This window comes from Cygnus olor, chromosome 6, assembly GCF_009769625.2.
Source record: "Cygnus olor isolate bCygOlo1 chromosome 6, bCygOlo1.pri.v2, whole genome shotgun sequence".
Taxonomy (NCBI): Eukaryota; Metazoa; Chordata; class Aves; order Anseriformes; family Anatidae; genus Cygnus; species Cygnus olor.
The window spans coordinates 18,941,569-18,969,331 of NC_049174.1; the positions used below are offsets into that span (position 1 = coordinate 18,941,569).

The 27,763-nt window shown below is 38.7% G+C and overlaps 1 protein-coding gene and 1 long non-coding RNA gene across 12 annotated transcripts in view; one reads left to right on the forward strand and one right to left on the reverse strand.

The window, feature by feature from the left end:
- The first annotated feature begins 30 nt into the window (after window positions 1-30).
- LOC121072108 lies at window positions 31-23,722 on the forward strand. Of its 2 annotated transcripts, XR_005821008.1 has the most exons (5): window positions 37-168; window positions 5,452-5,582; window positions 8,519-8,658; window positions 8,919-9,076; window positions 23,541-23,722. It is a non-coding gene; the product is annotated as an uncharacterized LOC121072108 (long non-coding RNA). The 2 variants fall into 2 exon arrangements; XR_005821007.1 differs by lacking the exon at window positions 5,452-5,582 and having other exon boundaries at window positions 31-168.
- The window catches only part of ITGA6 (integrin subunit alpha 6), a 116,155-nt gene continuing 88,451 nt past the window's right edge, over window positions 60-27,763 (reverse strand). For 7 of the 10 annotated variants that reach the window (XM_040561367.1, XM_040561363.1, XM_040561364.1 and 4 more), the window contains exons 5-25: window positions 27,305-27,436; window positions 24,600-24,810; window positions 23,951-24,144; window positions 23,730-23,818; window positions 22,803-22,930; window positions 21,036-21,131; window positions 20,455-20,516; window positions 18,630-18,787; window positions 17,591-17,746; window positions 16,772-16,887; window positions 15,865-16,054; window positions 15,697-15,780; window positions 15,417-15,496; window positions 15,181-15,258; window positions 14,981-15,083; window positions 13,779-13,952; window positions 12,704-12,802; window positions 12,262-12,372; window positions 12,080-12,178; window positions 11,617-11,742; window positions 6,481-8,570 (exon numbers count right to left, since the gene is read on the reverse strand). In XM_040561367.1, coding sequence (XP_040417301.1) covers window positions 8,412-8,570; window positions 11,617-11,742; window positions 12,080-12,178; window positions 12,262-12,372; window positions 12,704-12,802; window positions 13,779-13,952; window positions 14,981-15,083; window positions 15,181-15,258; window positions 15,417-15,496; window positions 15,697-15,780; window positions 15,865-16,054; window positions 16,772-16,887; window positions 17,591-17,746; window positions 18,630-18,787; window positions 20,455-20,516; window positions 21,036-21,131; window positions 22,803-22,930; window positions 23,730-23,818; window positions 23,951-24,144; window positions 24,600-24,810; window positions 27,305-27,436 — 2,645 coding nt within the window. In that variant the 3' untranslated portion in view covers window positions 6,481-8,411. Of the gene's footprint in view, window positions 169-5,502; window positions 5,583-6,480; window positions 8,571-10,087; window positions 10,218-11,616; window positions 11,743-12,079; window positions 12,179-12,261; window positions 12,373-12,703; window positions 12,803-13,778; window positions 13,953-14,980; window positions 15,084-15,180; window positions 15,259-15,416; window positions 15,497-15,696; window positions 15,781-15,864; window positions 16,055-16,771; window positions 16,888-17,590; window positions 17,747-18,629; window positions 18,788-20,454; window positions 20,517-21,035; window positions 21,132-22,802; window positions 22,931-23,729; window positions 23,819-23,950; window positions 24,145-24,599; window positions 24,811-27,304; window positions 27,437-27,763 lie in introns of those variants that run through there. The other 3 variants (XM_040561361.1, XM_040561359.1, XM_040561360.1) reach the window with 3 other exon arrangements.

Sequence of the window (27,763 nt, forward strand, 5' to 3'; positions counted from 1 at the left end):
GAGAGGGCGGCTCCGAGAGAAGGCGAGGGAAGGGAGGGGAGCGCGGGTGGGTGTCCAGAGCAGCCCAGCGCCCGCAGGCTGGGCGCGGAGCCAAGTAAGGCTCCCCCGTCGGCCGCTATGCCGGGACAAGGCGGCGCTCGCATCCCAGAGGAGCCCGGCCTCGGCCAGGTACGTGCTTGCTGCTCGGGGGTGCGGAGGGGCTCTCGGTAGGGCAGGGGGACTGGGACAGGAGAGCGGGGTCCCGAGCTCGCAGCCCTGGCGGCTCGGCCGGCGACGTGGGGCTGGGGGCTCGTCGGCCCCGCGGGGGGCACCGGCCGAAGGAGAACCGAAACCGTGAGGAGGTGAGTGGGGTCGGTCTGTCCGTGTGTCGCGATGCGCTCCCGAGCGGTCGGTGACGAAGGCAAAACGTGTCGTGGCGGCTTAGAAGTGAGTGTGGCCAAGCGTCGCACCAGATCCCTACACCGGATCGCTCATAGTAATCCAGCACACGAGACACCCGGACATGTGTAATAGATTTTTACCCTACTCAAGTAGAAATATCCTGAACGTTAACAACAAGGCAGCCAGCAGTGTTCCTGAGCATTCCTGATAAAGTCACTGCGACTTAGGTATTGAGTCCTGCAGTTCCTTGTGGCGCAACGAGCAGTGTGGTGGCGGGCTGGGTCCTGTGTCACTTGCTCTTTTTGTTGTGGATACTTGTATTTGGCCCACGAACTTACCCTATGAAATCAGCTCCTAAACATTGCTTGATCTCCTTTAAACGTGCCTCGTACCTGCAGCTTGTCCATGACTGGTAGTGGGGATGGAAGTCCAATGGTCTGTGCTAACAGAGGAATTGTTGTGTTACTTGTGTCACATTAATTTGCTCAGCGTGTTGTTGGATTGCTTGGAGCTGTAGAAAGATCATCATGAATTATCGGCTTTTTTTGTTGTTTTGCTGTTGCATTGTAAATACAGAAAACGTACTGATTCAGTTTTCCTCCAGAGGCAGTTTTCTGAGCAGTAACTGCACCAGTAATAAGTGAGAATAGAGCAGTGGCTCAGGGTCAGGCTGCTTCACCTGGTTTGTAGGCAGTACCTCCATCTCGTACCCAGAAAAGAACGGCTTGCTCTGTTCTGGCTGGGGGTGGTGGCTGGCGGGGCAAGTCAGCAACTTCTCTGTCTCTGCAGATCGTGTACAAATACTGGTCACTAACATTTATTGCTGTAGTGCTGCCTGTGGGCCCTCCTCAGGAACATCAAATAGTAGCTCATGCTTCTCAAGCTTGTACTAATTTGGGACACCTGCTTTGCCTATTAATTGCTGTGCTTAGAACCACCTGATAATGGTTTCAGCTGTGAGCCAGCTGTAGTTTAAAGCAGTGCCTACAGGCAGCAAGCTGGGTATTTGTGAGGTGTTGCAATTGCTTGTGGTGGTTCTGGGCTGGCTTCATCTTTTCTATGTGCGTGTTGCTGCCTGGATGCTTGGTGTGTCACCGTTGTGGGCATGCTGTAGGGACCTGGCTGCTGCCTGCTGTGTCATGGGATGTCGGTCCCTGGCCAGGGGACATGGTAAAGGCTGTCAGAAGCTAAATGCGTCCTTTCGCTGGGTGAGCTGGAGCCCGTTTACATTCTCACTGATATAAACAGCGAGCGCTTCTGTCCAGGGAAATCGTGTCGGGTGAGCGATGACAGAAGTAACTGGGGGTAAATCTTAAATGCTGTGTTTGGAGCAGAATCCCCTATCTATCCTCCCTTTCTACCTAAAGTTTTTTTTCTTGGTCTTTAAAATACTGATTGGGTACCAATCCATGGAAGCGTCTTCTGTTAAGGTATCAGAGAAGTCCCTTGGTTTGTTCAGCCCAGAGCAGAGCAGGCTGAGGGGAGGCCTCATGGCGGCCTGCAGCTCCCTCACGAGGGGAGCAGAGGGGCAGGCACTGAGCTCTGCTCTCTGGGGACAGCGACAGGACCCGAGGGAACGGCATGGAGCTGGGACAGGGGAGGGTCAGGCTGGGTGTTAGGAAAAGGTTCTGCGCCCAGAGGGTGGTCGGGCACTGGGATGGGCTGCCCAGGGCAGTGGTTGCAGCATCGAGCTGCTGGAGTTCAAGGAGCATTTGGACAATGCTCTCAGACATAGGGTCTGATTTTTGGGTGGTCCTGTGTGGGGTCAGGAGTTGTACCCGAGGTTTCTTTTGGGTCCTTTTCAACTTGGGATATTCTGTGTTCCGTGATCTTGAATTTTCTCTCTTTTTTTTTTTTTAATCTTTTTTCACTCATTGATGATCTTTTGGGGCTTTCTCTGATCTGATCCAGTGTGGCACTAACTGGAGTTCTTATGTGCTAGTTTCTGTAAATGCTTAAGCAAAGCAAAAAGAAGAAAGGCATTATTTTTGTCATTTGGCATTTTTCTAGTCCTCTGTTCCTTCTTGTTGGTGTTCCTGAAATCATAATACACCTGGATCCACAATTCAAATGGGATAGAACAAATCAGATTTTAAAATAATTGAAAACATAGTGTTTAGTTTTAACCTAAGTAACTGCCTTTTTTTTTTTTTTTTTCCTTCCAACTGCAATTTAAAATTTAACATGGCATTTAAGATTTAATAAGGTAATTGAAAGCAGATCATTCTTGCAGGGTGTTCCAGAGAAAGATTTTTTTGGTTTGCTATGGTCATAAGTAAGTTACTCCTTATTGGAAGTCACTGTTCTTGGTTGCTGCATGTATGGCTGCTTTTTCTTTCCTTCTTCCAAAATAGCTACATCATAGGTTAAAAAGTAAAATAAAACCCAAAACTTTAAGTTTCAAGGCACAGGTATGCATAGAATATCTCTGTCTGTATCTTTTTATTGTTTATGTGCTTTGCTATGATGCCTTCTGGTGTGTCTATTTGTGTTGCTTTGCTCTGTGCAAAGGTTTGTCTTTGTTCTCAGGTTTTTGGCACTAAGTTTACTTGCTTTTGCTATGTTAGAAAACTTTCACAGGATTGCACTGGTTTGATGTGGCTTTCGTCTCTTTTTTTGCAGTAGTAGAAATAAAAATATATAAAAAAATGGGAATGAAGTTGATATGTAGTGGCTTCTGCATGGGTTTGTATCAAATTACAGTAGGCTCAAGAGGAGCATACAGATATTTGAGTATTTTTATCGAGTGTGTAATTAAACTTGGGAGTTTGTGAATTTTTGACATGTACAAGTTCATGTGACTCTAGATCAGAAGACAGATGGGGAAATTGTAATTGATTATTGTGGATGGCTTCTCTTCTGTAGGAAAAACATAGCTGGTAGTGAATTTGAGCGCTAACTTTTTGTGAGAACAGGAGGAGCGAAGCCTCACTGTGTGCTGCGGTGCCGCTCCTCTGTTAGCCACTGCCAGAGGTGAGGTGGCGGCTGCGAGGGATCAGCGCTCAGTGCAGGTGGGCTCTCGGTGCGGTGCAGTCTTTCTCCCTGCTGGGCTGCAACCAGCCGCAGGCAGTCCAGCGAGTTGGCCAGCAGTGGTGCACTTCTCACCTCTGGCACTGAGTGGTTGGCTCCCTCTGCTTCAAGAAACGAGTCCCGTGCTGCTGAAATGTCCCATAAGCACGTCTTCTAATCTGCTTAGCAGTTGCATTATTTCAGATGCTCATGGCAAGAACATGTGACTCTTCTGCCCCTTCCTCCCCTTTCCCGCAAAGCTACTGAGACTGAGAGATATGAGGAAATAAGTAGTGCTGTGTATCGATGGCAAGGGAGTGTACGTTGTTCTGGGATGATTCTTAAGAAGCAGAGGTGACTGCAGCCTCTGTCTTCTAGCATCTTTGAGGTTGGTACTGCCATGAAAAGTTGCTGCTGCAACATAGGTTTTGTAGAGAAAATGAAGCAGGAATGGGCCTCCCTCTGAGGGCCTGGAGCATCTGGTGTGGAGGGGAGGCCGAGAAGAGGAGGCTGAGGAAGGGTTCTGTGAGTGCATGTAATAAATACCTGGCGGGGGGAGCGAGTGAAGGCAGATCCAGGCTCCTCGCAGGGCTGGCCAGTGACGGGGCCAGAGGCAAGCGGCACAAAGTGGCCCAAGGGAAGTTTCTGCTTAAACGTAGGAGAGCTTCCACTGTGAGGCTGCTCAAAGGTTGCTCGGAGAGGCTGTGGCCTATTTGTCTCTGGAGATGTTTAAAGACTGGTGTGGACCTGAGCAGCCTGCGCTAGCTGACTGCGTTGAGCAGGGGTTGGGTGGCTGACCTGCAGGAGTGCCTTCTGACCCCTGTGCTGCCAGGTGGGGATTCAGAGCCCCTGCCCAAGTGCCCTGGCTCAAACCCGGCTGCTGCAGAGCACAGCCACAGTCAGCCTGAGGGCTGGAGAAGGCAGGTTTGCTGTGAAGCCTGGAGAGTTTTGCTTGGGGAAGATAGTCACGAGGAGGACTGTGCTGAGCTGTCATGCCTCCCTTGCATTCCTTGCCTAGCAAAAAGTAGTGACTTTGGATTCCAGACAGGTTGGGGGGGGGAGGGGGGTTTATAAAATAATAATAATAATAATAACGCATAATATAACTGTGAATCCAGGACCTCAGAAGATGAATAGATCTTCAGATGTCTGAGGTCTGAAGTTAAATAAATACAATGAAGCAACTGTTAGCAGAGGCACCAAAGAGGAATGTGCTGCTCAGTTCTTGTTTTCAGGCATGCATTTGCTAGCTGGAAAGCCAGAAGTGTCCACAATGTTCTGGCTCCAAGCAGGGCTGTGTTTACCTGGTTAATCACGGTTTGTCCCCATGGGTATTGCAAACCAGAGGCTGGCACAGTCACCTACTCTGTGCGGGGATAAGTGATTTCAGTCGTGTGTGTGTAAGCAGCTTTCAGGTTCTGTGCATTCTGGGCTGTTGGTTTTTGGTTTTGGTTAAGATGCACTGCCGCAGTGACAGCTAGCTCTGCGGTGCGGGTGTTTTAGTGCCTCCTTCAAAAGCTTTCACTTTGGCTTGTGTTGGAGCACCCTGTTGCTTCTCCTCTCCCACGTATGAAGTCCCTTTCATAGTCTGTATTACGCTGTCATGGCCCCAGCTACTGAAAGCGTCTCTTGTAAGCTGTGTCTCCTGTGCTGTGGCTCTTATGTATGTGAAGGTTTACTTGAATTCTAGTAGTGTACCTTAGGCTATATAGTGTGCATATATATTATATATACATACTTTATATATACACACACCTTAAATATATACCCACACTATATATCTAATATATATAAAAACATGTATATTAGGCCTTATATATGTGTATATACTTTCATATATTGTACATATGTACTAGCATAAATACTATACACATATACTACTATATATATATATGCCACTGTACTATAGTATATTTAACCTATACATAGCATATATATTATGACTATATAGAATGCTAATAAACTGTGATGCTTTCATATACATTTATATGTGTATGTATAGTGATAACTGAGTCAGCCTTACAAAGACCTCAGCTTTATCTTATTTTCTGCGACCGGAAGAACACTCGTGTACGCTGTGTTCGCACGGCCACACTGCCCACATCGTTGTCTGGTACTGCCATGCTGTCAAGGTCTGTGTGTTGACAGGCACTGTCCTGGCTTCCTTCCACAATCACACTGATCCACAAGAGGTTAGTGAACTGGTCTCCCAGTCCATATTTAGTCTTGCTGCGGACAACTGCTTGTGGTTTTAGTTACGTAAATAATTGTTTAATAAAGGCCGGCTGTTTCCGCATCTTTGACGTGCTCTGAGATCTAGCAGCACCTTCTAGCACCTAGTCCTAAAAATTTCATGTTGTAGCAACAAACACAGTTTTTTTTATTATTATTTAGAATGTATCCATCTAACTTTATCTTCAGGGCTTGTTGCGTTGAAAGGTATTTCCTTTCAGCAGATGAAAGCAAAGCATCCTGTAAGGGTTAACATCTTAAATATACAATATTGGGTTTCTTTTGATATTTTTTTTCCTGTGTCTTTTTGGCTTTTCTGTTTTTCTGTTGTTGTTGTCTGTACCTTGCAACCATGTAACTGACTGTCAGTAGCAAACTTCCACTGCTAGGTACAGCTAGTTGTGTCAAATCCTTGGCTGGTTTGGAGGAATGCATCCATTTCCCCTGCTTAGCAAAGCAGCTGGCAGCTGCCAGGAGACTGCATGGAAGGGCAGGGTGGCAGCCTGTCTCAGGCGCCCCAGCTGTGTGACAGAGAGGGGAGCTCGGCCGCACGCGGCTGATGCTTGGTGCTGTGCCTGTGCCACTATGCCAGGCTCGTGGCCTGGCTGCTGTGGGTGCTGGCACCTGCAGCAAGCACCAGCCAGCCTGTGAGCATGAGATTGTGCGCTATCTCCTGCAGCTGTCTTATCTACCCCTCTGCATGAGGGAGGGCAGTGAGGAGTTATGGCAATATTTAGAGTGAGATCATTTGTTAAAGTGTGCAACTTTCAGCTTGTTCTTCTAATGTACTAGTGAACTTAGGTATGGCTATCTCATGTAATTGCGATGAGAAATAACTATTACCAAAACAATGTTTAATTAAAAAAATTTTATTTCACACTTCTATACAAATATCCACAGGTAATTTCTAATCATGGAATGATGCAGCATTGCTAGCTGGTATTAAAAAAGAGACAGTTTGAAAAAAAGTATACCAGTGACATGACTTATTTTTAACAACTTTCAGTTTAACACTGCGGAGACATTCACGTTCTTGAGGGCGGGCCGTAATCTGCTTTCAAATCAAAGGCTACAGTAGTCACTGTCAAGCTTCTTAGCACCTGATTAGCCTGTCTAATGCTGCTGAGCCTTTCAGCAAATAAGCTAGATTTTAAAAGGTCAAAAATTGGTTAACAGCTAAATACATATTTTAAGTGTTCATAAAATCAGGGTGACAACAGACTGAGATCACTTAGTGGGAGGAAGAAGAGTCTACTAAATTAATCCTCTTTCTATAATGTTAACACTTTAGGTGACCATACCTTCTAAAAAGGTATTTTCAAAGTTGGTAGTAAAAATAAGATACCTGACAACTGCCCTCTTAGCAGGTTTTCACCCTATGAGGGCAAAAAGTACCAAGAGGTTTTTGCATAGTTCAAATTACTAGCAATTAACATGCCTACTTTTTGAGCATAGTTGTTTTACACTGAATAAACAAACTAATCTTCATCCTTAGATAGTACCAATGCTTTAGAACATGGGTTTAAAAAAAAAGTAAACTCTTTAAATAGCTTTATCAATTATGTTACAACAATTAGATTACTGATAAGCACAATATTGTGACTCTACTCTTACCAACATTCAGGTATTCAAGAGTATTCAGTAGTCTCAAAGAGGATCAGCTCAGATCCTCATAGTTAAATTAGGCATTTACAGCCTCCTTCAAGTGCTACATAACAGTTGCAGTAGTCAACACCTTTTGCCAAACAGGAAATCCTTATGAAGCTGCAAAGTTGTTTCCAGAGAACTTCTTACTACTTCCAGTAAGTATAAAACTGTATCTAAAAACCCTACTTATGCTTGGTGTCCAAACTGTAAAATAGTCTGAAGTTAATATACAAATCATATTACAAGACCTGATAATTCTTATTAGGTAAAGTTATAAGTATCAGGAAAATAAGACTCCACATACATCACTGGAATAAATATTTACATTTTTGGAAAGCATTGGCACCTTCAGTTATTTATTAAAATGCAGTGAAAGTCTCAGGTCTCATCATATGAAGTTCATAAACACAGTGGTTTGAAGGTTCAGTTAAGTCTTTGGCCTAACAGTTAGACAAAGACAATGATTTGTAACAAAAATAAATATCAAAATGACTGAAATATATATATACAAAAAGTACATCTAATATTCAAGCCTCTTTTAAAACAAAACAAAAACCTGTGTATATTTGTTGTGAGCAATATTCACACATTCAGATCTTAAAAATCAAGCAACGTGACCTATTGCACGTATAACTTAAGGTGATGCTTTTTGTGAAGCCTTAACTACTGCAGCAGGCGAAGCACGTGACTAAAATAGATTTGCAGGTCTTCGGATTATACTCAAACAATGTTAAGGCCACTGCATGTTTATAATAACCTATGCATTGAGGGAAGGATGGAGAACAACCTATGTTGACCTTAACCATGCATTCCTTGCATTCCCAGGAAAATTAGGATCACAGGAAAGGTCTGCCATAGTGGTTTTGTATATTGTAGAAAAGAGCCCAACTCAACACAGCATTTCCTAAAGTCTGAGTTAGATTTGAAGGTAAAAAAAAGAGGCAGAGTAGAAATTAAATAATGCAAATTAAAGTCCGTTGAAGCAATTTTAACTGTGCAAACAAAAGCCTCAATATAAGTAGTAGTATCTACAGCCAAACGGTGAAGATGTCCATAGTGTTCATACGTCTAACTCCATGAGTACTCCATAAATGGCAACATTTAATTTCTATCTGAACTTTGTAGAGGGAAATGAGTTTTCCCTAAGAATAACTTTCATTCTCATTCCATTTTGTGAACCACTGTTTTGTCTCAAGATCTTTGCATATCCCGTCTTTGATCTCTCGCTCTTCTTTTCGAATTCTTACAGCATGATATCGGGGGACACTGTCATCGTACCTGGAACGCTGGAAGAACCCACACTGGGGCCAAGAAAAAAAAAAGAAGCGGTTAGGTTTAAGTTGCCGTGAAAGTACTACAACTAAATTCTTCTTTTGCACAGACTTACAGGTAAGAAAATTGAAAACAAAAAGATGTAGGCAAAAATGCACTGTGTGAGTCTTCCTACAAAGTTATTCATTCGTATAATGAGATATATTTATGCTAAACAAAGATGTAAATGCAGTTCAGGAAAGCTTGCTTCTCCTGATTCAAAGGTGGGTATGTACTTCATAATCTTCCTGTATGGTGACATGATTTACCATAAAACCTATAGAAAGATTTCCAGGGCCTTCAAGAAAAGTTACATTAGGGCTTTTTTTTTTTTTCAGAGCACCATCACAACTGTAGTCGCCTGAACTAACTACACATATGCAGTATTAGAGCATGAGTCTTGCTTAATACGTCTGGTGCAAAACAGATATAACTTGAAAGTTTTGTAGTATGCCCTGACACAAGTCTCCCTAGATAGAATAGAATATAGTACAAGGTTGGTCGGTTGTTTTTAATTCAAAGCTACTTTAAGAACGTACTAGAATTAATTTTCAAAATAAAATGGAGTTTTGGCCACAGTGGCACAGAGGTGATAACTAGTAGAAGACACTCGACATGACGTGCTTATGGGTTGCCGAAGTCAAGATTAAAAGGTAAGAGACATTGTGTCATCTGGCTGTCATTACATATTACTAGAAAAAAGAAAGTGGCAAGGTTTTGTTTACAGTATTTGAGGTGGTAGGATTTTGGGTTTGTTGTTGTTTTTTTCCAATCTATTATAATTTAAGTGGGTATATATTAAAAAATAAATTGAGGCACAGACCAAATTTTTTGGCCATCTCTTAGTGAAGATTTCATACACACAGTTTTGATAGATTTTGGTTAAGAATTCCTCCCCCAATCCCTCATGTCAAAGCATCTTTAATTAGTATCCTGTACATGCATGTGTTCTCTTAAGTTGAGTGAAGGTTGCTAGAAGCATAAATGGTCATGCATCCTAGTAGCTTCAGCAGAGAAAAGTTTCTACCTAGAAAAGTATAATGTAGAATAGAAGGAAAAAAGGTGGTTTCCACAGCAATTACCTTTTCTTTATGAAAACCCCTTTCATTAATGAGCAACGTGTATTTTTTAAGCATGCGCTAAAGGTTAATAAAGCAAGTTTATCTTCCACATAGTTTAGCTTTAAGTATTAACTCTGCAGTGTTGATTACCACCTCTAAAGCTTAAGAACTAATTTGTACTGTTAAAACATCAATTCAAAAAAAGACTAAAATCCATTGCAACAGATAAAGATGTTTTCTAAAGAAAAAGCTTTTTTCGACCAAGATAAACACCTGTGTTTATGTGCACCAAAAGGTGAATATCTATTAATAGAACAAGCAAGCAAGTACTGATAGTCTGTAATCCAAAAGTTAATAGAACATAAGTAGCAAAAGCTTCATCGTTAGCCACCGCAACCATAGCATGTGCCACCATAGCTAAAAATTAAAAAAATATCATCAATTACCAATTACAGAAGTAGATCAATACTACGCATCAGAAGTAAGCCTCTCTTTATCAGATGGCTGAGCATGGATCTCAGCCTTGTGATATGTGGCATCATAATGATCTTTCTTATTTCTCTTGAAGAAACCACACTACAAGGAAGCAAGGTATTTAGTCAATTTTTGTGGACTGGAAAAAGTTAAAACTATTAAAACTGACTTAAATAACTGATCTATCTTTTCATAATCTCTTCACGGGATTGAACTCTCAGCTCTATCTAGATTTGAGAATTTTGGGGACTAACTAAATCTGTGAAATAGAATAATCTGGGATAAGGAATATTATTTTGATAATATTTTTGATTAATTTTTAATACATCATTTTTTTTAAGAAAAGCTACTATACAGTGTATTTGTAGCAACTAAAACTGTCTGTGAAGAGCAGTAAGACATCTATACAGAAACCAGTTTATGGACTACTGCACAGGGTAAATAAAGAACAAAAATATGGGTTCCTGATTTTACCTATACAACACAAGCATGTCTTATACCGAGTCATGCAATTGTCTATGATGTACCATGTTTGTCCTTCATAAGATGGCTCAGTGTTTGTCATCGAAAGAAGCATTTCACACTGTGTGTGAATGCATGCATTTTCATGTGCAGTAGAAGATTAATATGTACAACCTAACAGCCTACACAAAGCGTTAATTGTAATTCATTAGAAAGATTTGCAGCAGAGGCTGGGCATTTTTTGGAAAGAAGGAAGTCAAGTATCCTTTGAGAAGTAATCTGTAGCAAACGGTAAGTCTTCAACAAAGCCACAACTGCTCCAGTGACAGACAGGATATTCCTCTTCACCCATTCTTTCGTAATAAAATTCTCCCATCCCATAGCAACAGTATTAACTGCCTACAACAGTAAATAGTAAGAATAGAACTACTACTCTGTTATACTTGGAACCATAGTTAGTTGTGGAAGTGCCAAAGGTAGTTAGAAAACTAGGTACTTCTTTTTCTTATGCAAATTGTTAACTTTTAGTTTTAAATATTTATTCCTTCAGGGTTTCTAAGATAAGCAGCCAATACTAAAGAAATTGAACAATACATTTGGCTATGTGCTATTTTTGCACATTTTGGTTATTTTCATCTGTCTTTAATGGTATTTCTAATGTTATGAGAACGAAGTCCTGTTAAAACACTGGTAGAGAGTTCACAGTTTTACACGTAACCACAGAAGCCCCAGTTATTATCCATCCATATTAATGTATCTATTAAGTCTCTGGCCATTCTTATGAAGCTTTGTCTAGACCTCAAAAAAACTTCCTTTCAAGGATCTGGAAACAGAAAAAATTCTTATCAACTACATCAACAAGTCTTCTCTCGTGACCATTTTTATTCCAAATGTTACTAAAATGATAGAAGTCATGTACAGTTTAGGCCATTTTGCTGTCTTTTGGGTCCTAAATGCAAAGCAAAAATGCTTAATTAGTTTGCTACCTTGTCATCTGTACAGCAGGACATGTGAAATAACCAGGTAACTAAAAACTTACCTTCCATAGCAGGAATACCAGCAGTGCAAGCATCAGTATTCCAGCAAAAATAGCCACTGCAATGATCCACCAAGGCACTCCTGTATAAAGTGCTACTGGTTTTGCAGGAAAGACAGTGACACGCACCTAAAGGAAAGAAAGTATGTGAAGATGAGCATTTCAAAAGCATCCAAGTTTAAGATAAAGCTGCAATTTATACTTTTATTTTCTTTTTCTGACAAGATGTCTTCTCTCATTTGCAAAATGTTTTTGGAGAAAAAGTTCCTATTGGTATCATTTCAATATGGTAGTGAATTTTGTCAATGTAATTAAAATGTGAAAAGGTTTGTTAATTCAAAATTCAATTAGAAATCTAATCTATTAGATAGATTTGTTTTAAAATAGTTTATTTTTTTCTAGTCTTTGAGATAAGCTGGAAACATAACAAACATAACCTATGGCTAGCATTAAATGCTGAACCTACCTGAGCAATTTCATTTGTGAGTTTAACATTCTTAGCTGCAGCAGGAACACTGATTGAGGCTCTAACAAGAATGTCTAGGTAGTTCATTTTGGAGTATTCCTGTTCCAAAATAAAGTACAGTTATTAAACATATAACAGGAAAGAACTCTAATCTTTCAAAAATGGCAGGTAAGAGGACTTACTTCTACAAAAGTACTGTTCCACAGTCTGGAACGCAGCAAAATAGATGCCTTGCTGTCAAAACCCTTCAGGGGACATTTTATGTCCACACACCGTGCGTTCACATTGCAGTCCTGCAGTTAAAAATTTCTACATGTAAATAAAAACATCTTTACAAATTGTTAAACTGTCCCCTTCTCCACCAAGATTTAAAATTGGATTATATGCATCATGTTTATGTACAAGATCCAAAATCTGTTTGTACCAACAGCAATGGGAAAGTAATCACATTTCCATATAGATAGCCATGCAGAAATTCTTTCGTAGTTCCCTCTCTATCAGTAGATAATACAGAAGAAATAAACTGGGGAGAGATTTTCTTTCACCCTGCCAAACTCCCAAAAGCCCTGTTAGGAGTGGAGCGGGAGGTATCCAACAAGGCCATAGTTAATGCAGTATGCTTACCAAGGTCTTATATTTTCTTTCTGAGAATAAAGAAAATGCTTTGCTGTCTGTAATCTGCTTCTCTGCCACCTCACGCTTTCTCCTGGAGTTATGGGATTCCTTGGTGAAAAAAAAGTTTTACTATGTTATCATACATTTGTCTTAATTCTATTCCCCCATACAAGCACAAACACAGAGTCTGATTTTTTTGTTCCAAGATCAGCACAAGTGACTTCACTATATAAACCCTATTTACATATATTCATGGCTAACAACAGAATCACAAAAATTTGAGATTAACCAAGAAAAGGTTAACTGCCTTCTTTGACAGGTCAATGGGTTTTTAGACTTACAAAGCTTTTAATGTTGTTTCCATTTTTGTTCTATATATATGGCATTAATGTTACTGTGCTAACAGAGTAAGAGGTGATGTGATCAGTATGATGCATTTTTAACTGCATATTAATTACTTACTAAAAGTTTTATTAACTAATATAGTGATCAAGAAACTGACAAAATGGGTTTAAAATGCGTTTCCATGTACAAAGTTTAATAGTGAAAGTTACAACTTCTCCCAAGTGACCTTGAGATTATATGAGAAACAATGAAAATGGGGCTCAAGGTTTAGAAAAAAATCTTGGTAGGTAGACATAAAGGACTATGAAACTCTTGCTTCAGAAATTGCTTTTAGCATATTTCTTCTAAGCAATTAAATGTATTTACAAGCTCTTTCAAAAAAGTACATGGATTTCCCTCGGGTTGGGGAGATGGTTGCTGTCTTTCTTCCATGCAAGAACACAGACTTCAGTAATGTTGATGATGTGTTGAAGCTAACAGCAATTTCATCCTGCAAAAGCATATGACAGCAGTGCCCACTGCAGCTACAGTCACCGTGAGATAGCAGCTGTCCTGTAGCTTACCTCATCAGCTGTTATATGAAGTTTCCTCATAAGGTTAAGAACACATTGTTTGTGCTTTTGGCCATCTCAAGAAAAAAAAAATAGTTCTGGAGGCAAACTCTTACACCTTACTATCACAAGCTATGGTGCTTTAATATTGTACTTATTAGTGAACAGAAGAAGGTAGGGTAACTTACTGCAAGATGCAAAGAATTGATTTCATTCTGTGGTTGACAGGAGACTTTTTCCAAGCCTTTGGAATCTATTTTCATCAAATACAGCAGCCATTTGCCATTACTAATTTCTTTTGGCCACTGGATGTCCAGGGAAGCTGTACCAAATGTTTTCAGTGGCCTGCCCAAGTTAGTTACCTGTTAAAATAAACATTCTTTAAATTGTTTTAAAGGGGTTTTGTTTGAAAATCAATCACTGTTACTGACTTTGACAACTTTTAAGCACGCAGATAACAGGAAATTTAAAAGCCACTGAAAGACAGTTGAAACAGAGCATAACGACAAAAGCGTATAGTAAAACTAACACACTTGAATAGCAACTAATACTGAGCTTGATTATAGCAAGACTAAAATTCCCTAACATTAACTTTAAGCTGTTGATTTCTGTCTTCATGTAAAACAACAACAACCACCCTTTATTTTAAGAACTAAGAAATCATTTTAGTTACGTAACTGAGGCAAACTGAAAGTTTATGAGGAACTCTGACACAGAAAGATAACCAACTCCCACTGAAGTAGTTTGGGAATTGTTTCCCAACTTTTTTTTTTCTTTCTTAGTGTTATTGCTTATGATAGCAAGTTCTAAAACAGATTTTCTAACTGCTTCAACATTAATACTGTAATTAAATACACAGGTAGAGAAGTAAATGAAGGATTTAACAGAGATGGATTTCCGGAGAATAATCCTAACAAACTACAAATAAATACAGAAGGGCTTGAATTAATGAAAAAGCAATTCACTTCCAGACACACAAAGATTTCACAGAACCAGAATCCTTTTGTTCCCCTTCTCCTCAACTTATTAATTAGGCAGAAGACCAAAAGGGTGAACTTAGGCCCACGCGTTCAACATGGCTCCTGCAGTGTCTTCTTGTGCATGTTCAATTCTGCATGCCATAAGTACACATATTTGCTGTTTGCCTGCATCAGCCAACAGCTGGTCATGTGCAGTTAGACTTCTGGGTTTAAGTTTCCCACCTGTACGGAGTTTATGCTGTATACCTGAATGCACGTGAACTGCTCTACAAGAATGTATATATCCAGCCTCATTCTGAACAGGAAGTCAGGATTGTGGGGCAAGATCCAGCAACTTTTTCAAGTATTCAGACATATAAAAGGAGAAGCTGTTCTTTCGATTAAAATAGATATTAATCTAAATTACTCACTCTGAATTCATATTCTATGAGGTTTCCAATGTTATCTTCAGATTTCATAGCACTTTCACCAATGATGTTACCTCCAAAATATACCTGAGAAGGCTTAGCCACTCTGTTCAGGTGGGGGGTGGAGAGAGGAGAATAATCAGATTTTAATGAAGTCTGCAGCAAAGGTGCTCTGCCCCCCAATCTGGTCTACCAACACTTACCCAGTGAGTGATAAAAACAATTCAAGAACCACTTTAGCACTAGCTGTAATTGTAGTCAAAGTAGTCTGAGTGCTTGTTCTACAACAAAAAGAAAACAGCACTGTTGATTTTATCAATTTAGCGGTTTTCACTGTACTATTAAACTGCTTTTATGTATCAGACCAAATAATTAAAAATATTTTTTAACTGTATGTAAAAACAGCACACATGCATATGCACAAAAAAAGAAAACTTACGTCTCCAGCTTCAGATTAATGTCTAAGTCTGTCGTATCAACATTAACTTTAGTGGTACTTAAGATCAGATAAAATGTTACCTAGACAGGAAAGAACATCCATGAAATATGTAAATATTTTATGGAAGATATTAATATATGGAGCATTATAGCAACACACCATCAAATTCTAAAGTTAAAAAGACAGATCCAAATCAAATTTCTAGTTATGACACAGAAATTTTGGAAGACTGCAGTCAGGAATCAAATTATGTAATGTGAGTAAAATAGGTGCAACTTACATTGGAGTTTCTCTTGAAAGGATTTCCAAGTTCACAATCTGCTTGAGAACCATTTTGGTTAGCACCACATGTTAGCTGTTTTTCCTGAATAAGTAGAGTATATTTATAAGTAAACATATGCCCAAAGTGTTTAAAAATTTGAGTATCCTTTCTGTTAAAAATACTCACCGGATATCCCCTCATCTCCCTGAATGCAGAATAGGTCAGACTGTCTGGAAAGGTTGCAATTAGTTTAGCTTCGTATGCATCTTCACCATCTTTTTGTGGATTTTTTGCATCAGATGGATTATTAGTCACTGTTATTTCCAGTGCGATATCTTTCTGATCTTTCAGAACAAGCACTGGCATGCCATTTTCACTGCAGAAACAGAATATACAGGGTTCTGTGCATTAGGAAAACAAATGTGTTTGAAAGTTTGTTTCTTACTGTTGTTTTACCCAAATATAATTCCCTCTATTAATGAAGAACTACTGCAAGAGCATAAACACAAGAATGGTCATAGTTTTTTTGTGGCACACACTGCTAAAGGTTGATTGTTCACAGTAAGTAAACATACTTCCTTTAGGCTTTTTTGTTTTGTTTTGATACCTTCTTTCTAGTATCATCAGCCCTCCAAGTAGGAAGGATGCTATGGGGTGTTGGGGGCCTGTTATGGTGTAACAATTTCTCCATTTACTTCTCTATAAGTGATTGTCTTAAGCTACTGGAATGTAGTACATCATGTTGTCATACAATGAAATTTCATCTCAAAAACAGTTAACAGTACCATACAAGAAACTCCTGCTAGGCTGCTTATCATTTCTCCAGTGGTTAGTAACCCTACTCTACATTTTAGCCTAAATCTGCGCAGTTGTAGCCACTTTACATCCATTTGACTCTGTACCACGACTCTTTTTCTAAAGCTCATCCCCACTCCCCCATGTTTGTCACCCTGACAGATCAGTAGTACACAGGACTGTGTTCGCCAGACCAACAGAACAAAGCTGTTCTAACTCCAAAAATAGAATATAAAAGGTATTTTTTTCAGTGCTTGTCAATAATTTGAATTTTAGCAATGCATTAATCAAGGCTTACATTGGTAAATAGGTAAACCTGTCTTCGTTTCCTTCTCTAGTGCAAAACCGGTATTGAAGTTTCAGGTTGCTGTGACATTCATTGTCTTCTCCACATCCTTCTTTTAAGAACTCCACCTAGATAAAACCAAAGCATGTTTTTTGCATGCCACATGATACTAACTTAAAACAGGATTTCTGATGTGCAGTGCATAAAGCATCTACAGGGAACTCAAGAAGTTCCCTGGATAAAGTAAGATTTTAACTTGACTCTACTTCTTGCCTGTCAAGATTTGTTTTTCTTTGTGAGCCCTAGCCCTTGATGCTGATAAATTAAAATTTTATATGTAACTAAAAGGCAGAATTAGATAAAATTTGATGCTTTACCCTTCTAAAAGAGAGGTACACTCCTAATGTGGAAAAACATCCTTAAATCTGATTATTCAATGAGCACTGAGGAAATAAGATCTTTCACCTGAGGTACGTCATTGATGAGCTCTAATACTGTTAATAGCATCCTAACCATGAAAGAATTAGACTGCACATTATTTGTGATGTTGGATAAGTGTGCACAGCAGGAGATGACAGATTGCCGTTTTTATTCAAAAGTGCGTTTCCTCCTAAATGTGTTGGTAAGGAAAAACAAACAACAGCTATATCATCCTCACTTTTTTACAAAAGAAACACAGGACCAAATTCAGAACATTTTCTAAAAAGTTCTTGACAAAGTGCAAAATATAAGCCAGTAGTTACAAATCCAGAGCCACACAAGTTATTTCCTTAAAGTTCAGTGACTTATCAAAGTACAGATTTCTAAGAAAATATGCTATTGAAGGCTTACTTTTGCGATAGTTGTTTCAGATTCATTTGAATCTAGAATTGGTATAAGATCTGGAAGTGCTTTCTCTTTTCTTGTGGATGATGAGCTAGACTCCAGGCCAGCAATTTCAACACTGACTGATACAGGAATTGGGCGTAGCTTATCTTTTACTATTTCCTGTCAAAACATTTTAGACAGCATAGTTAGCATACAGTGCAGATGAGAAAAAACACTCAAAGATCAGCTTTTGATATACATTTTCAAATACGAAGTAAAGCAACATCTCCTTTGCACCATTTTCCAATATGAAAACTATTCATTATTTAGAAACCCATCATTTTCTAAAAATATTCAAGAACACAAGGGATCCTAGCCCTACTGTCTTCATTTTCTTCTGGCTTCCTGATCTGATGATTTCACTCAGAGTTTACTGGGATTAACAAATGTTAACTCTGGCAAATGAAACTCACGCTACAACAGTAAAATAACACTCTCTCTCTGTTGTCTAGGTCCAAGGTTTTTAATTTCCTAAGGTCAAAAAGCAACATTGTAGGCTTTTTACTCCTGAGCCACAGATAGAGAATTTGTTCAGCTGTTTGAGTAACGTCACTTTTAGGGGCCATTACAGCAGTAAACTAAGAGTGCATACCAAGCTTTCTTGTCATGCCCATTCATCCTGTCCAAAACCTGTGGCTTGAAATTCTTTTCTCAGCCAGCACACTATTAAATTCTACAACCACTATTACTGTGTTTTCCAACAACTCTCAGTTTCTGGCATTTGCTCCCTCTCTATTGTTCTAAATTGTTTCAGCTCTATTGACCTCCAGAGAACACTGCAGTGCCTACAACTTTTATTCATGCTTTAAAATAAAGGCAATGGGAAGAAGCAACACATGTGCAGGGAATAGTAAAGTACTACTTAGCTATGGTTTTCTAGTGTTGAAGCCTTATATTGCACGTGATTTTTAGGTTGCATACAAAGGTACCACAAGGCTGAAAGAGCAACATACTTTTCTTTAAATGGGTCTAAAAGCAATAAAAAGTAAATTCTCTGCCTTACCTGCAGTACAAGCTTGGTTGTCACACACTGTTTTGAGTTCTGCCCGTTTAGGGTTGTACTTGCACTGAACTTCTCAGACTGATGGTCTTTAAACAGTACCCTAGAATGCATGCCTAATTGCTTCCTCTCCTTTTCTGCTTCAAATGTATAGTTGATCTCTATATGAAGAAATAAAGTAGTTTGCTATTAAGGAGTACCTTTGCCATATTAAAAAAAAATGGTTTAATAAAGTCACAGAATAGTGTGGGTTGAAAGGGACCCTAGATATCCTCTGGTTCCACCCCCACTCCCTTCCATGGGCAGGGATGCTACCCACCAAATCGGGTTGCCCAGGGCCTCATTCCAACCTGGTCTTGAACACCTCCAGGGATGGAGCATCCACAGCTTCTCCAGACAGCCTGTTCCAGTGCCTCACTACCCTCTGAGTGAAGAAGTTCCTCCTAACATCTGATCTAAATCTCCCCTCTTTTAGTTGAAAAGCATTCCCCCTTGTCCTGTCACTAACTGCCTGCATAATTTCTCCAGGTATGATCTTACCAGCAGCGTTCTAGAAGACTTTTACCCACTGCTGAATTTTACTAATGTTTTCAGTTGTTTACAAAACTTTCTCCACCTGCATGTTTTGTTCCTCTCCAGTTGAGGGCCAGATACCCTGTACATGTCATGTATCTAAAGGAAACTTACGAGGTCCTTTTAGTCGATAAATTCCTGTTGCTTTACTAAAATTCAGAGCTGACTAAAGCAGCTGTAATTGCTGTTGTAGAGCCAGTAGAGGGCTGAGATTAAAAAAAAAAAAACTTCGTAAATACTCCGACTTGATTCCTTCATTTCTATCTTGTCCCAAATTGCACCTAAGCAGCCAAGCAGGCTTTTGAGGTCAAGGTACATTGTTATTTTAACACTGAAAGCAATAGCCTATAACTTTCTAGCTATGTCTGCTGAGGCAGGGAATACCATGTTTTGATAGATCTGAACTCTGTGTGTCTTTTAAACATCTCTGTATTCGCCAAGCTAATATAGTGTTCCAAGGCTGAGAATAGCACTGAGCATGCCAGGCCTCAGGAACGTGCAGAGGGGCAGGTGTGAGTGGCCTCTTGGGCTGTTGGAAGGCCCAAGACCCTATTCAAGCACATCCTATAGATTTTACAAGTAATTCAGAAACTCAAACAACACAAGAGGAGGAAGAGGCTTGGGCTTAGAATTCTTCTCATTTCCTCTCAAGATCCTACACAGTTTTCTGAAGTGTAGTAACAGCAGCATTGTAACAACTTAAGAGAAAAAACAGGAGACATCAGAAACTGATGCTTTGCATTTTTAACTATATTTATGACACAATCTTCCAGCCTCCTATTAATACAGAGATGTACTATGTCAGATTGTCAGCTGCTGATTTCCACGACGTTATATGCATGAATACAAAACACTTTTTGTAAGTGCAAGTCCCCAATGGGAAATAATGCTTATTAATGATATATAAATTGGGCTTTAAAACTATTTTCTAAAGCAGCAGCAGCCTGGAGAGGCAAAATGGTTTTAGTCTGTATGGCAGCCATTTGCTCAATGGCAGTTATGTGACCTAGGAAACTTCAACTGAGTCTTTTACCCACAGAACTTCCTAACACACCAGCATTTCTTTATATGACCCTATGTGCTACTCTAAATACAGATATCGCAATAACTAATTGTCCTTAGTACTGAGTTGCATTTTAAACCTGACAGTTTGAGATGAGTCACTATAATTTAGGTACTATTCTTTCACGATACTCTCAAAATTTATATATATATATAAAACAAAGATTAAAACATACTTGTCTTCAAAACTTACTTATTCGTGGATTTAAATTACTGGGGTTTGCAGTATAATGAAAACATGCTTTCACATCCATCCTGTAAAAAGTGCCAAGAAATTAAAATTAACTTTAATAAGGCATGGTCCAACAGACTGAAAAGTTTTAATAGTCCACCGAATGGTGTTATCACAGTCTTATGACTGTGGTTTTCACACTAGACCTGTCATTTGCTGCTTACTAAACTGAATTACAAAGCAAGGAAAAATGTTTAATGAACAATTAGTAATAATATTTTCTGACATTTGCTTTTACATCTCTACTCATGAGAAATCAGTTCTAGTTAAGATACTTCAATGTTAAGACACCTGAAGTCGTAAGTGGCAAAGTGACATTCATTTTCAAAAACATGCATTGTAAACAGAATGTATTCCACATGAAGTCTTTAGCACTAGTCATGACAAATTCAGAAAGTCAAAGTGACCACATGTAGATACATTTGCTTCATCTGCACAACTGTCATATCCCCTCACCTTAATATAGTCACTGTTTTGTGACACATTTTGATGACAGAAAGCTCAATACACCAATATTCCTGATAGAATAATTTTAAAATTACCATATTTCACTAGGATCCTCAGAGTTCCTTTTCTTTAGATCAAGTTTGTCAGGCTGTACTGTAATGCTTTTCATAATGCTTATGACAGGCCGGGATCTTTATTTGGGGGAAAAATGGGGAAAGAAAGGGAAAAAAAAAAAAAAAAAAGAAAAGTTTCAGTTAAGATTAATGAAATAATTCATGTGAATCCCAGATGCCCTCTATGCCTGCACTAATTTGCAGTGAAGACAAGAAACATGGGTTTTAGCTTTTGCAGTAGTAAAAAAAACAAAACAGCTTAAAGCTAAGCTAACCAAGTCACAAAAAATGACTACAAGAGTGAGTAGTAAATGCCTGACAGGGAACAGGATATATCAATGTACTGTTATAGTTATCATTTTATACACATACATAAAACAGGAAATTCAAAGTGATGGTTCCCATACCAATGATAATTCAGGCCCTGTGAGCAACTGTAGGAACTAAAGTTCATTCAGATTAATGTCCAGAACAGCTCTAATGTGGAGCCTGGATGGCTACAGAAAACAGCATTTTTATTTCCTGACTCCTCTCTGCATGTAGACTGCTATCATAATTCAGCCGTGCACTTCTCTTTTCCTTTCTTTTTCTTTTTGGAAGGGACAAGAAAATACGGTTTGTATGAATGAGATAATCCTGTTCTCACGGAAGCATCTAGAGGCTGTTTACATTAGAGGCCGAAGAGGCCAGTATGACACCTTACTCTTTTCAGCAGATGTAACTGGGCAACCACTTTCACTGTCAGCATAGACATGGTCAGAATGGACCAATGTTCATTCCACCTAGTTTGTTCTCTTCCACAAGCAATCTGAGTTGCTTTTGTTGGATGCTGTTTCAGTGTATGTACGGGCATTACAATTATCTACACAGATACTATATACCTTAGAGATGGCATCATGAAAAGATTGTAGGAACAATCATTCTGTAGGAACTTTCATTCTGCCTGAAAGGTAGAGTTGTTTTCATCCACAAAATTCATATAACCAATTTCAGAGTTTTGCCCCTCTCCTTTGGGGACCTGATAATAACCACCACAGCCTTGAACTTCATGCAGGATTCACAGCTCTAAGGAAGAGGTACTCTTCCTCCTGCTCATTACCAGTGTTTCAGCTTAACAGTACATTAAAAGAAAAACAGAGGTCTGTAAAGGACCACATCATCATCTTGGTACATCCTAATTAAGGCATGTGCTACAGAAATCCACAAGGATAGTTTCTGCAGGGCTTCCTCAATGCTGTTTCATGGACTCCGCCACAACCTCAGCATGCCTCACATGCATCACTGCTTTCAAATCCTCAGCTGCAGAACTGACATTCTGCTTTGTTTTGTTCTACCTTCAGCAAAGCAGGATTTGATTTATATAACAGCAGCAAGATAAAGCTCTAGCAAATATATCAATTATCTTCTCCTTTCTTAAGGCAAAGGAATTATTTATCGCTCAATTCAGACAAATCAGACATGGACATCCAAGTGAGTTACCACAGGGCAAAACTAAGGTACAGATTTACAACAGACATCAGCACTCCACATTAACTGTCCGCGTTCACCCTCATACCCTGTGTTAATTGTGAAGTAGCTTCTCAATCAGAAAAAGTAACAAACCAGTTTGGGGTATTTTTTTCCCAGAATTTCTAATTTCTAGAATAAAAAATTTACTCCAGGCAAAACAGCTCTTTTGTTATTTCTATGCATTTTGTTTTTAAAAACTAAAAATCTTGGTGTAATTAGTTACAGTCCTATATATAATACCTGAACACAGATACAGAATCTGAAAGGGAACCAACAGCAATATCAGGGTAGGAATTTTTATCCAGGTCCATGTTTCCAGCAATAGAGTAACCAAAGAAATTGGTGCCTGTTTTTTCACCATCAAGAATCTAAAAAGAGCAAACAGATTGAGGGAATTCAGACATTGAAAAGCTATAAAAGTAAAATACTTAATAATAAGTGAACATCATTGTCTTACAGCTGAGAGAGAGAAGAGAGAAAAAGAAACAAAACCTGTATGTTCAGGTAAATTACACTAAAGTTCCAAGATGATTTGCTGTGTATAGAAATTTTGCCTATCTTTTTTTTTTAGTACTATTTAGACAGTATAGGCACTCGAAACTAAGTAAATATTCTAGAAAATATTCTTCGAGTATTCCAGAAGGTATAATTAAGTTCCCTTCTCACCTTGCTACCTGAACATAGTGGTCCTCAAGAGGGAAAAAAAAAAAAAAAAGAGAAACACTTTTTATTTAAAAACTAAGTGGAAAGTCATGGGAAAAAAAAAATGAATAAAAAAATTATCTCCAGAAGAAAAGGAGAAAAATATGTATAGTTATTTTCAAAGCAAAAACTCTCTACTAATGTGATTGTTCTATCTGAATCAAGAGGAAGGAACTATTATTTCAGAAATCCCAGAATTTCTTTCCAAAAAAAAGAAAAAAGACTTATGCATCTATGTATTTTTTTTTCCTTCTCTACATCAATGGACTCTCCCAGAAACAAAACATGAGAAATCAAGAACTCCTAATCCTTCTGGTCAGCAGTACAATCTTTGAAGGGTCCCATAACTTTTCTGCATACCCACCACCCCACTAATAGTAGTGGGAAGGCAGATGATAGATAAGCCCTGCCACTCCTAGAGTTTTGTGCAAGAGTAATTATGTACAGTAAAAGTTACTTCATTACCTGTGCTGGTTTTGTATTTATTCCATTCTTAGATCCATGATAAATGTATACTTTGCCAGAACCATCATATGGAGCCCCTACTGCAATATCTGTTGAAAATAAGTTACAATATCTAAATAATTCTTACTCTTTGTGCAGTTTACAATTTTGATATAGATGTTCTAAGTCTGGCATTAGCAAAAAAGTCACATACATTCTTATTTTTGTCAATTTTCACTCACCTGGATATCCATCCTGATTAATGTCCCCAACATCTTCAACTGCAAGACCAAACATCGAGTCAGTGGTTCCATTTAAGCGAACAGGTTTTACTCCTTCCCATTTGCCTTGTTGGTTAATGTAGATGTAAACAGCACCACCAATATCTCCACTTCTGTCAAAATACTGTGGGGCTCCAACAACAATGTCTTGCCATCTTAAAGAAGGAAAAAAAGTGGTGCTTTTACTGAAGAACTGTAAAAGGAAATAGTAAAGACTGCAGTCTCAAGGTCAGCTAGCCAAAGAGCTGCCGAACAATGATTAAAAAGCACAAACTATTTCAGCAGTATCAGATGGCAGCAGATCTACTGAGGCTGCAAGCAGGCTATACTCCCTTTGTGGCATACAAGTATCTTCTCCTTGGGCCTTCTTTGGGTATGAAATTTATTTCTTCTTTGTTTACAATGATTTTTTTAAATTTAAATAAAACCAATTTCTGTAATTAAAAACAGACTGTATTCTGCCTGATTCTCCTATATGCTCACCATTTCCTGCAGCAAAACATTTAAAATTGGACTTGGCGTTCCTTGCATTTCAAATGTGAAAACCAAAGCAGAAATAAACCAGACTGCCATCCTATATATAGGAAGCATGAGTTAACCAACGTCATACCCATCACTGTTGAGATCCACAACAGCAACATCATAACCAAAAGAAGAGGCCAGCCCTTCTCCTTCAAACATGTGCTCCAGTGACAATGCCCTCTGATTTTTCTCTTTCTTCAGTAGAACAACTGCTCCACTGTGGTTGGCTCTTGGTGCACCAGACACAAAAGTCATCTCATCTTGGGAGACAATTCCTTTACCAGAGTCCAAAGAGAAACCTTCAACAGAGAAAGGAATAATATATATATATATATATATATATATATATATATATATATATATATATCATATGTGTGTGTGTGTGTATTTACATATACAAATATATACATATATAAACAGAAAAATAAAGACTTGTATAAAATAAATTCCCCTACTATATTAAAGTGGTATATTGATAGAAGTTTTGTCTAAAACAGAATATGATATACTAGGAATTCTGTGTTTCTATTTGAACTGGTGGATGCATGTTTGTGTGTCTACACTCTTCCATATGTTACATTTAAGTATCTCCCCCACAAAACATATTGCTTCCTTACTCACTGAGATCTACATTTTACAGACAGCAAATACAGGATCTTTTTTTTTTTTTTTAAACATACCAGCTTAGAAATGACTTAACATTACCACTTGAATATAGCTTGACTACTTCACCTCCAACAAAATTATAAAATTCCTAAGTACAAGTCAGTATCATTCCATTGCAAACATGCAAAATGTACTGTACAAGCATTATATTGTACAAGCATTATATTAATGATTTATACAGTATTTGAGAATCACCTTATACAGTAATGGTGAAATTGGCAATTTCGATTTAATGCAGCTCTAAAGGACACGTTTGAATGAATTTAGTCCCAAGTATTCTTTGTTAAAGCCAAAGGATTTAAAAATACATGAAAAACTGAGTTAAAAGAATATAAAGCATATACCAACATAGCCAATAAAGACCAAAGTAAAATTAAGCACATTGCAAGGAAGATAGCAGCCAGCAGATAGTAATCGCCCTCCTGAAAAACTTCACCAGTACTATTGAAATTCTCAATTACAGCAGTTCACAATGAGACGGTTTCAGAAAAAATCAGTAAGAGTCCACTTTGTGGGTGAGATGAGAGGGTTTGGAGAAATGCATCACAAACCAGCCAGTTTCTGAAGCCACCTTATTTTACAAGTTACTCTTCATCTGAATCCCTGCCTGTCACATGCTTTTACTTGCAATGTATTTGAAATGAGGAGGGATGGAGGGGAGAGGATCATGTCAAAGGTCTGGAGATTATGTTTGACCAGATGCTGCCACCTCAGGTGGTCACAAACCTAAGTAGCTATTCATCGTTATATCCACTGATTTGTCAACCTGTATGCTTGGAGGCAATGTTTTGTATACAAACTGATCTGGATGAGTATCAGATACAGCTGTCAGAAACAGAAGACCTGTAAACATATGAGTGAAAGATCGAAGAGAAAAAAATAAAGTAGTTAAGCAAAGCAAGCTAAAACCATGTATATGTACTGTCTAAACAGAGGAACAGCAATGTCAGCGAACATAAGCCTTGCCTGGAAGTAGTTTTGTTTTCAACACATCAAAGGCAGCATTTATATTTAGGAAATAAATGCAACATTACATTTATTATGAAACTGCAAAAATTCAGTATAGTAAGACCTATAGACAAGCACGCACTTACAGTAAACTGCTCATAGCAAAACATACCTCTACAGCACTCCTCTCCTTACCAATTCTTCTTCCACACAAAAATGCTATCAGGATGCCTTTCTAATATAAGCTCTTACAATTTTCTTTTCTTTTTTTTTTTTCCACATAGTATTTACTGTTTGTATCTAACTGAAGTTTATGTTCTAACAGACATTAGTTCTAAGATACCTCTTTTCTCAGCTTGCTTTTACTTTTTATATTAGCAACACACTTCCCATCTGTTCAACATTTCATCATTAACACAGAAATTCCAGTTTCAAGTTACCAAAATTTTATGTGTTGCCTAAGCCAGAAGTGCTGGATTAATATACCACAGAAACCTACAACAGAACAGAAACATTCTCTACACTTTGCACTTGAAGTATTTTCAAAAATGCAGCGTAGCCTTTTCTCTGCACTGATTTATCTCACTAGTGTACAAGAACATTCATATTTGTGGTTTTGTGTTTGCACAAAGTGCAAGAGACTCTCCTCTGCAACACGCGCACAATTAAAATACAAACACTACTTAAGTTACGGTATTTTAAAAGCCTGCAAAAAGGCCACTAGGGTTTTAAAACCTTGAAGAATTAGAACAAGAGCAACAACAAATTGCACTCGCATACCAGGACAGAGAAACTTCAAGTTGCATTGAGAAACTCGAATTTGGTAAACCTTCTGATACCACATGGCAGAGACCTTGTGACTAAGGATTACTGATGTATGCATGGTACTTACCATTTCACAGTGATTACAATCACTCCCTCAGAACGTGTAGGTCCTCATCATAGCCCTTAAATCTCCTATTCCATTAGCAGCAATTCTAGGTACCTCAGCAGAGTATCATCTTACACTTAAAACTGTCCCATAAATGTGGAGGAAGATGTGCATTATCCAAAACAGTTAATATCTCACAGGGTCCACACATGAATGGCTTTCTCCTCTCATTCCATATTGTTGCATCGGGTTGGAATCACAAATATATAAGAAGCCTAAAGAGATTTACCATAGATACTTTGTCCTACCTAAATAACTGTTAGCTGGAACAGGAACTAGATTCTTATCTTGGCGGCTCTCATCACCAACTTCGTAAGGCCCATCATCAAAGATACCCAGATCATAAAATGTCTGATTCTTTTGCTCTGCACGAACCACCCCTGAAGAAGTGAAATGATAAAATAAAAGCAAATGAATGGTAAGGGAGAAAAATAATAGATAAATAAATGGTTCCCAACTAGCATTAATTACTATGAATGAGATGGCGACTACTGTTTAAAGGGGACAAACACAGAATAGCACACTGGCCTTTCAAAAGGCCATGAATTTTTAAGTTCTACCTGTGTGACAGAACCTCATGCTACTCCATGGAGATGCCATGCAATGATCTGGAAAACATGGGATACTAAGACAATTCTCAACAAAAATACAGGACCACCTTTGGTCATGAACCACCACAGTGCCTAATTTCATAAAGCCTCTCTTAA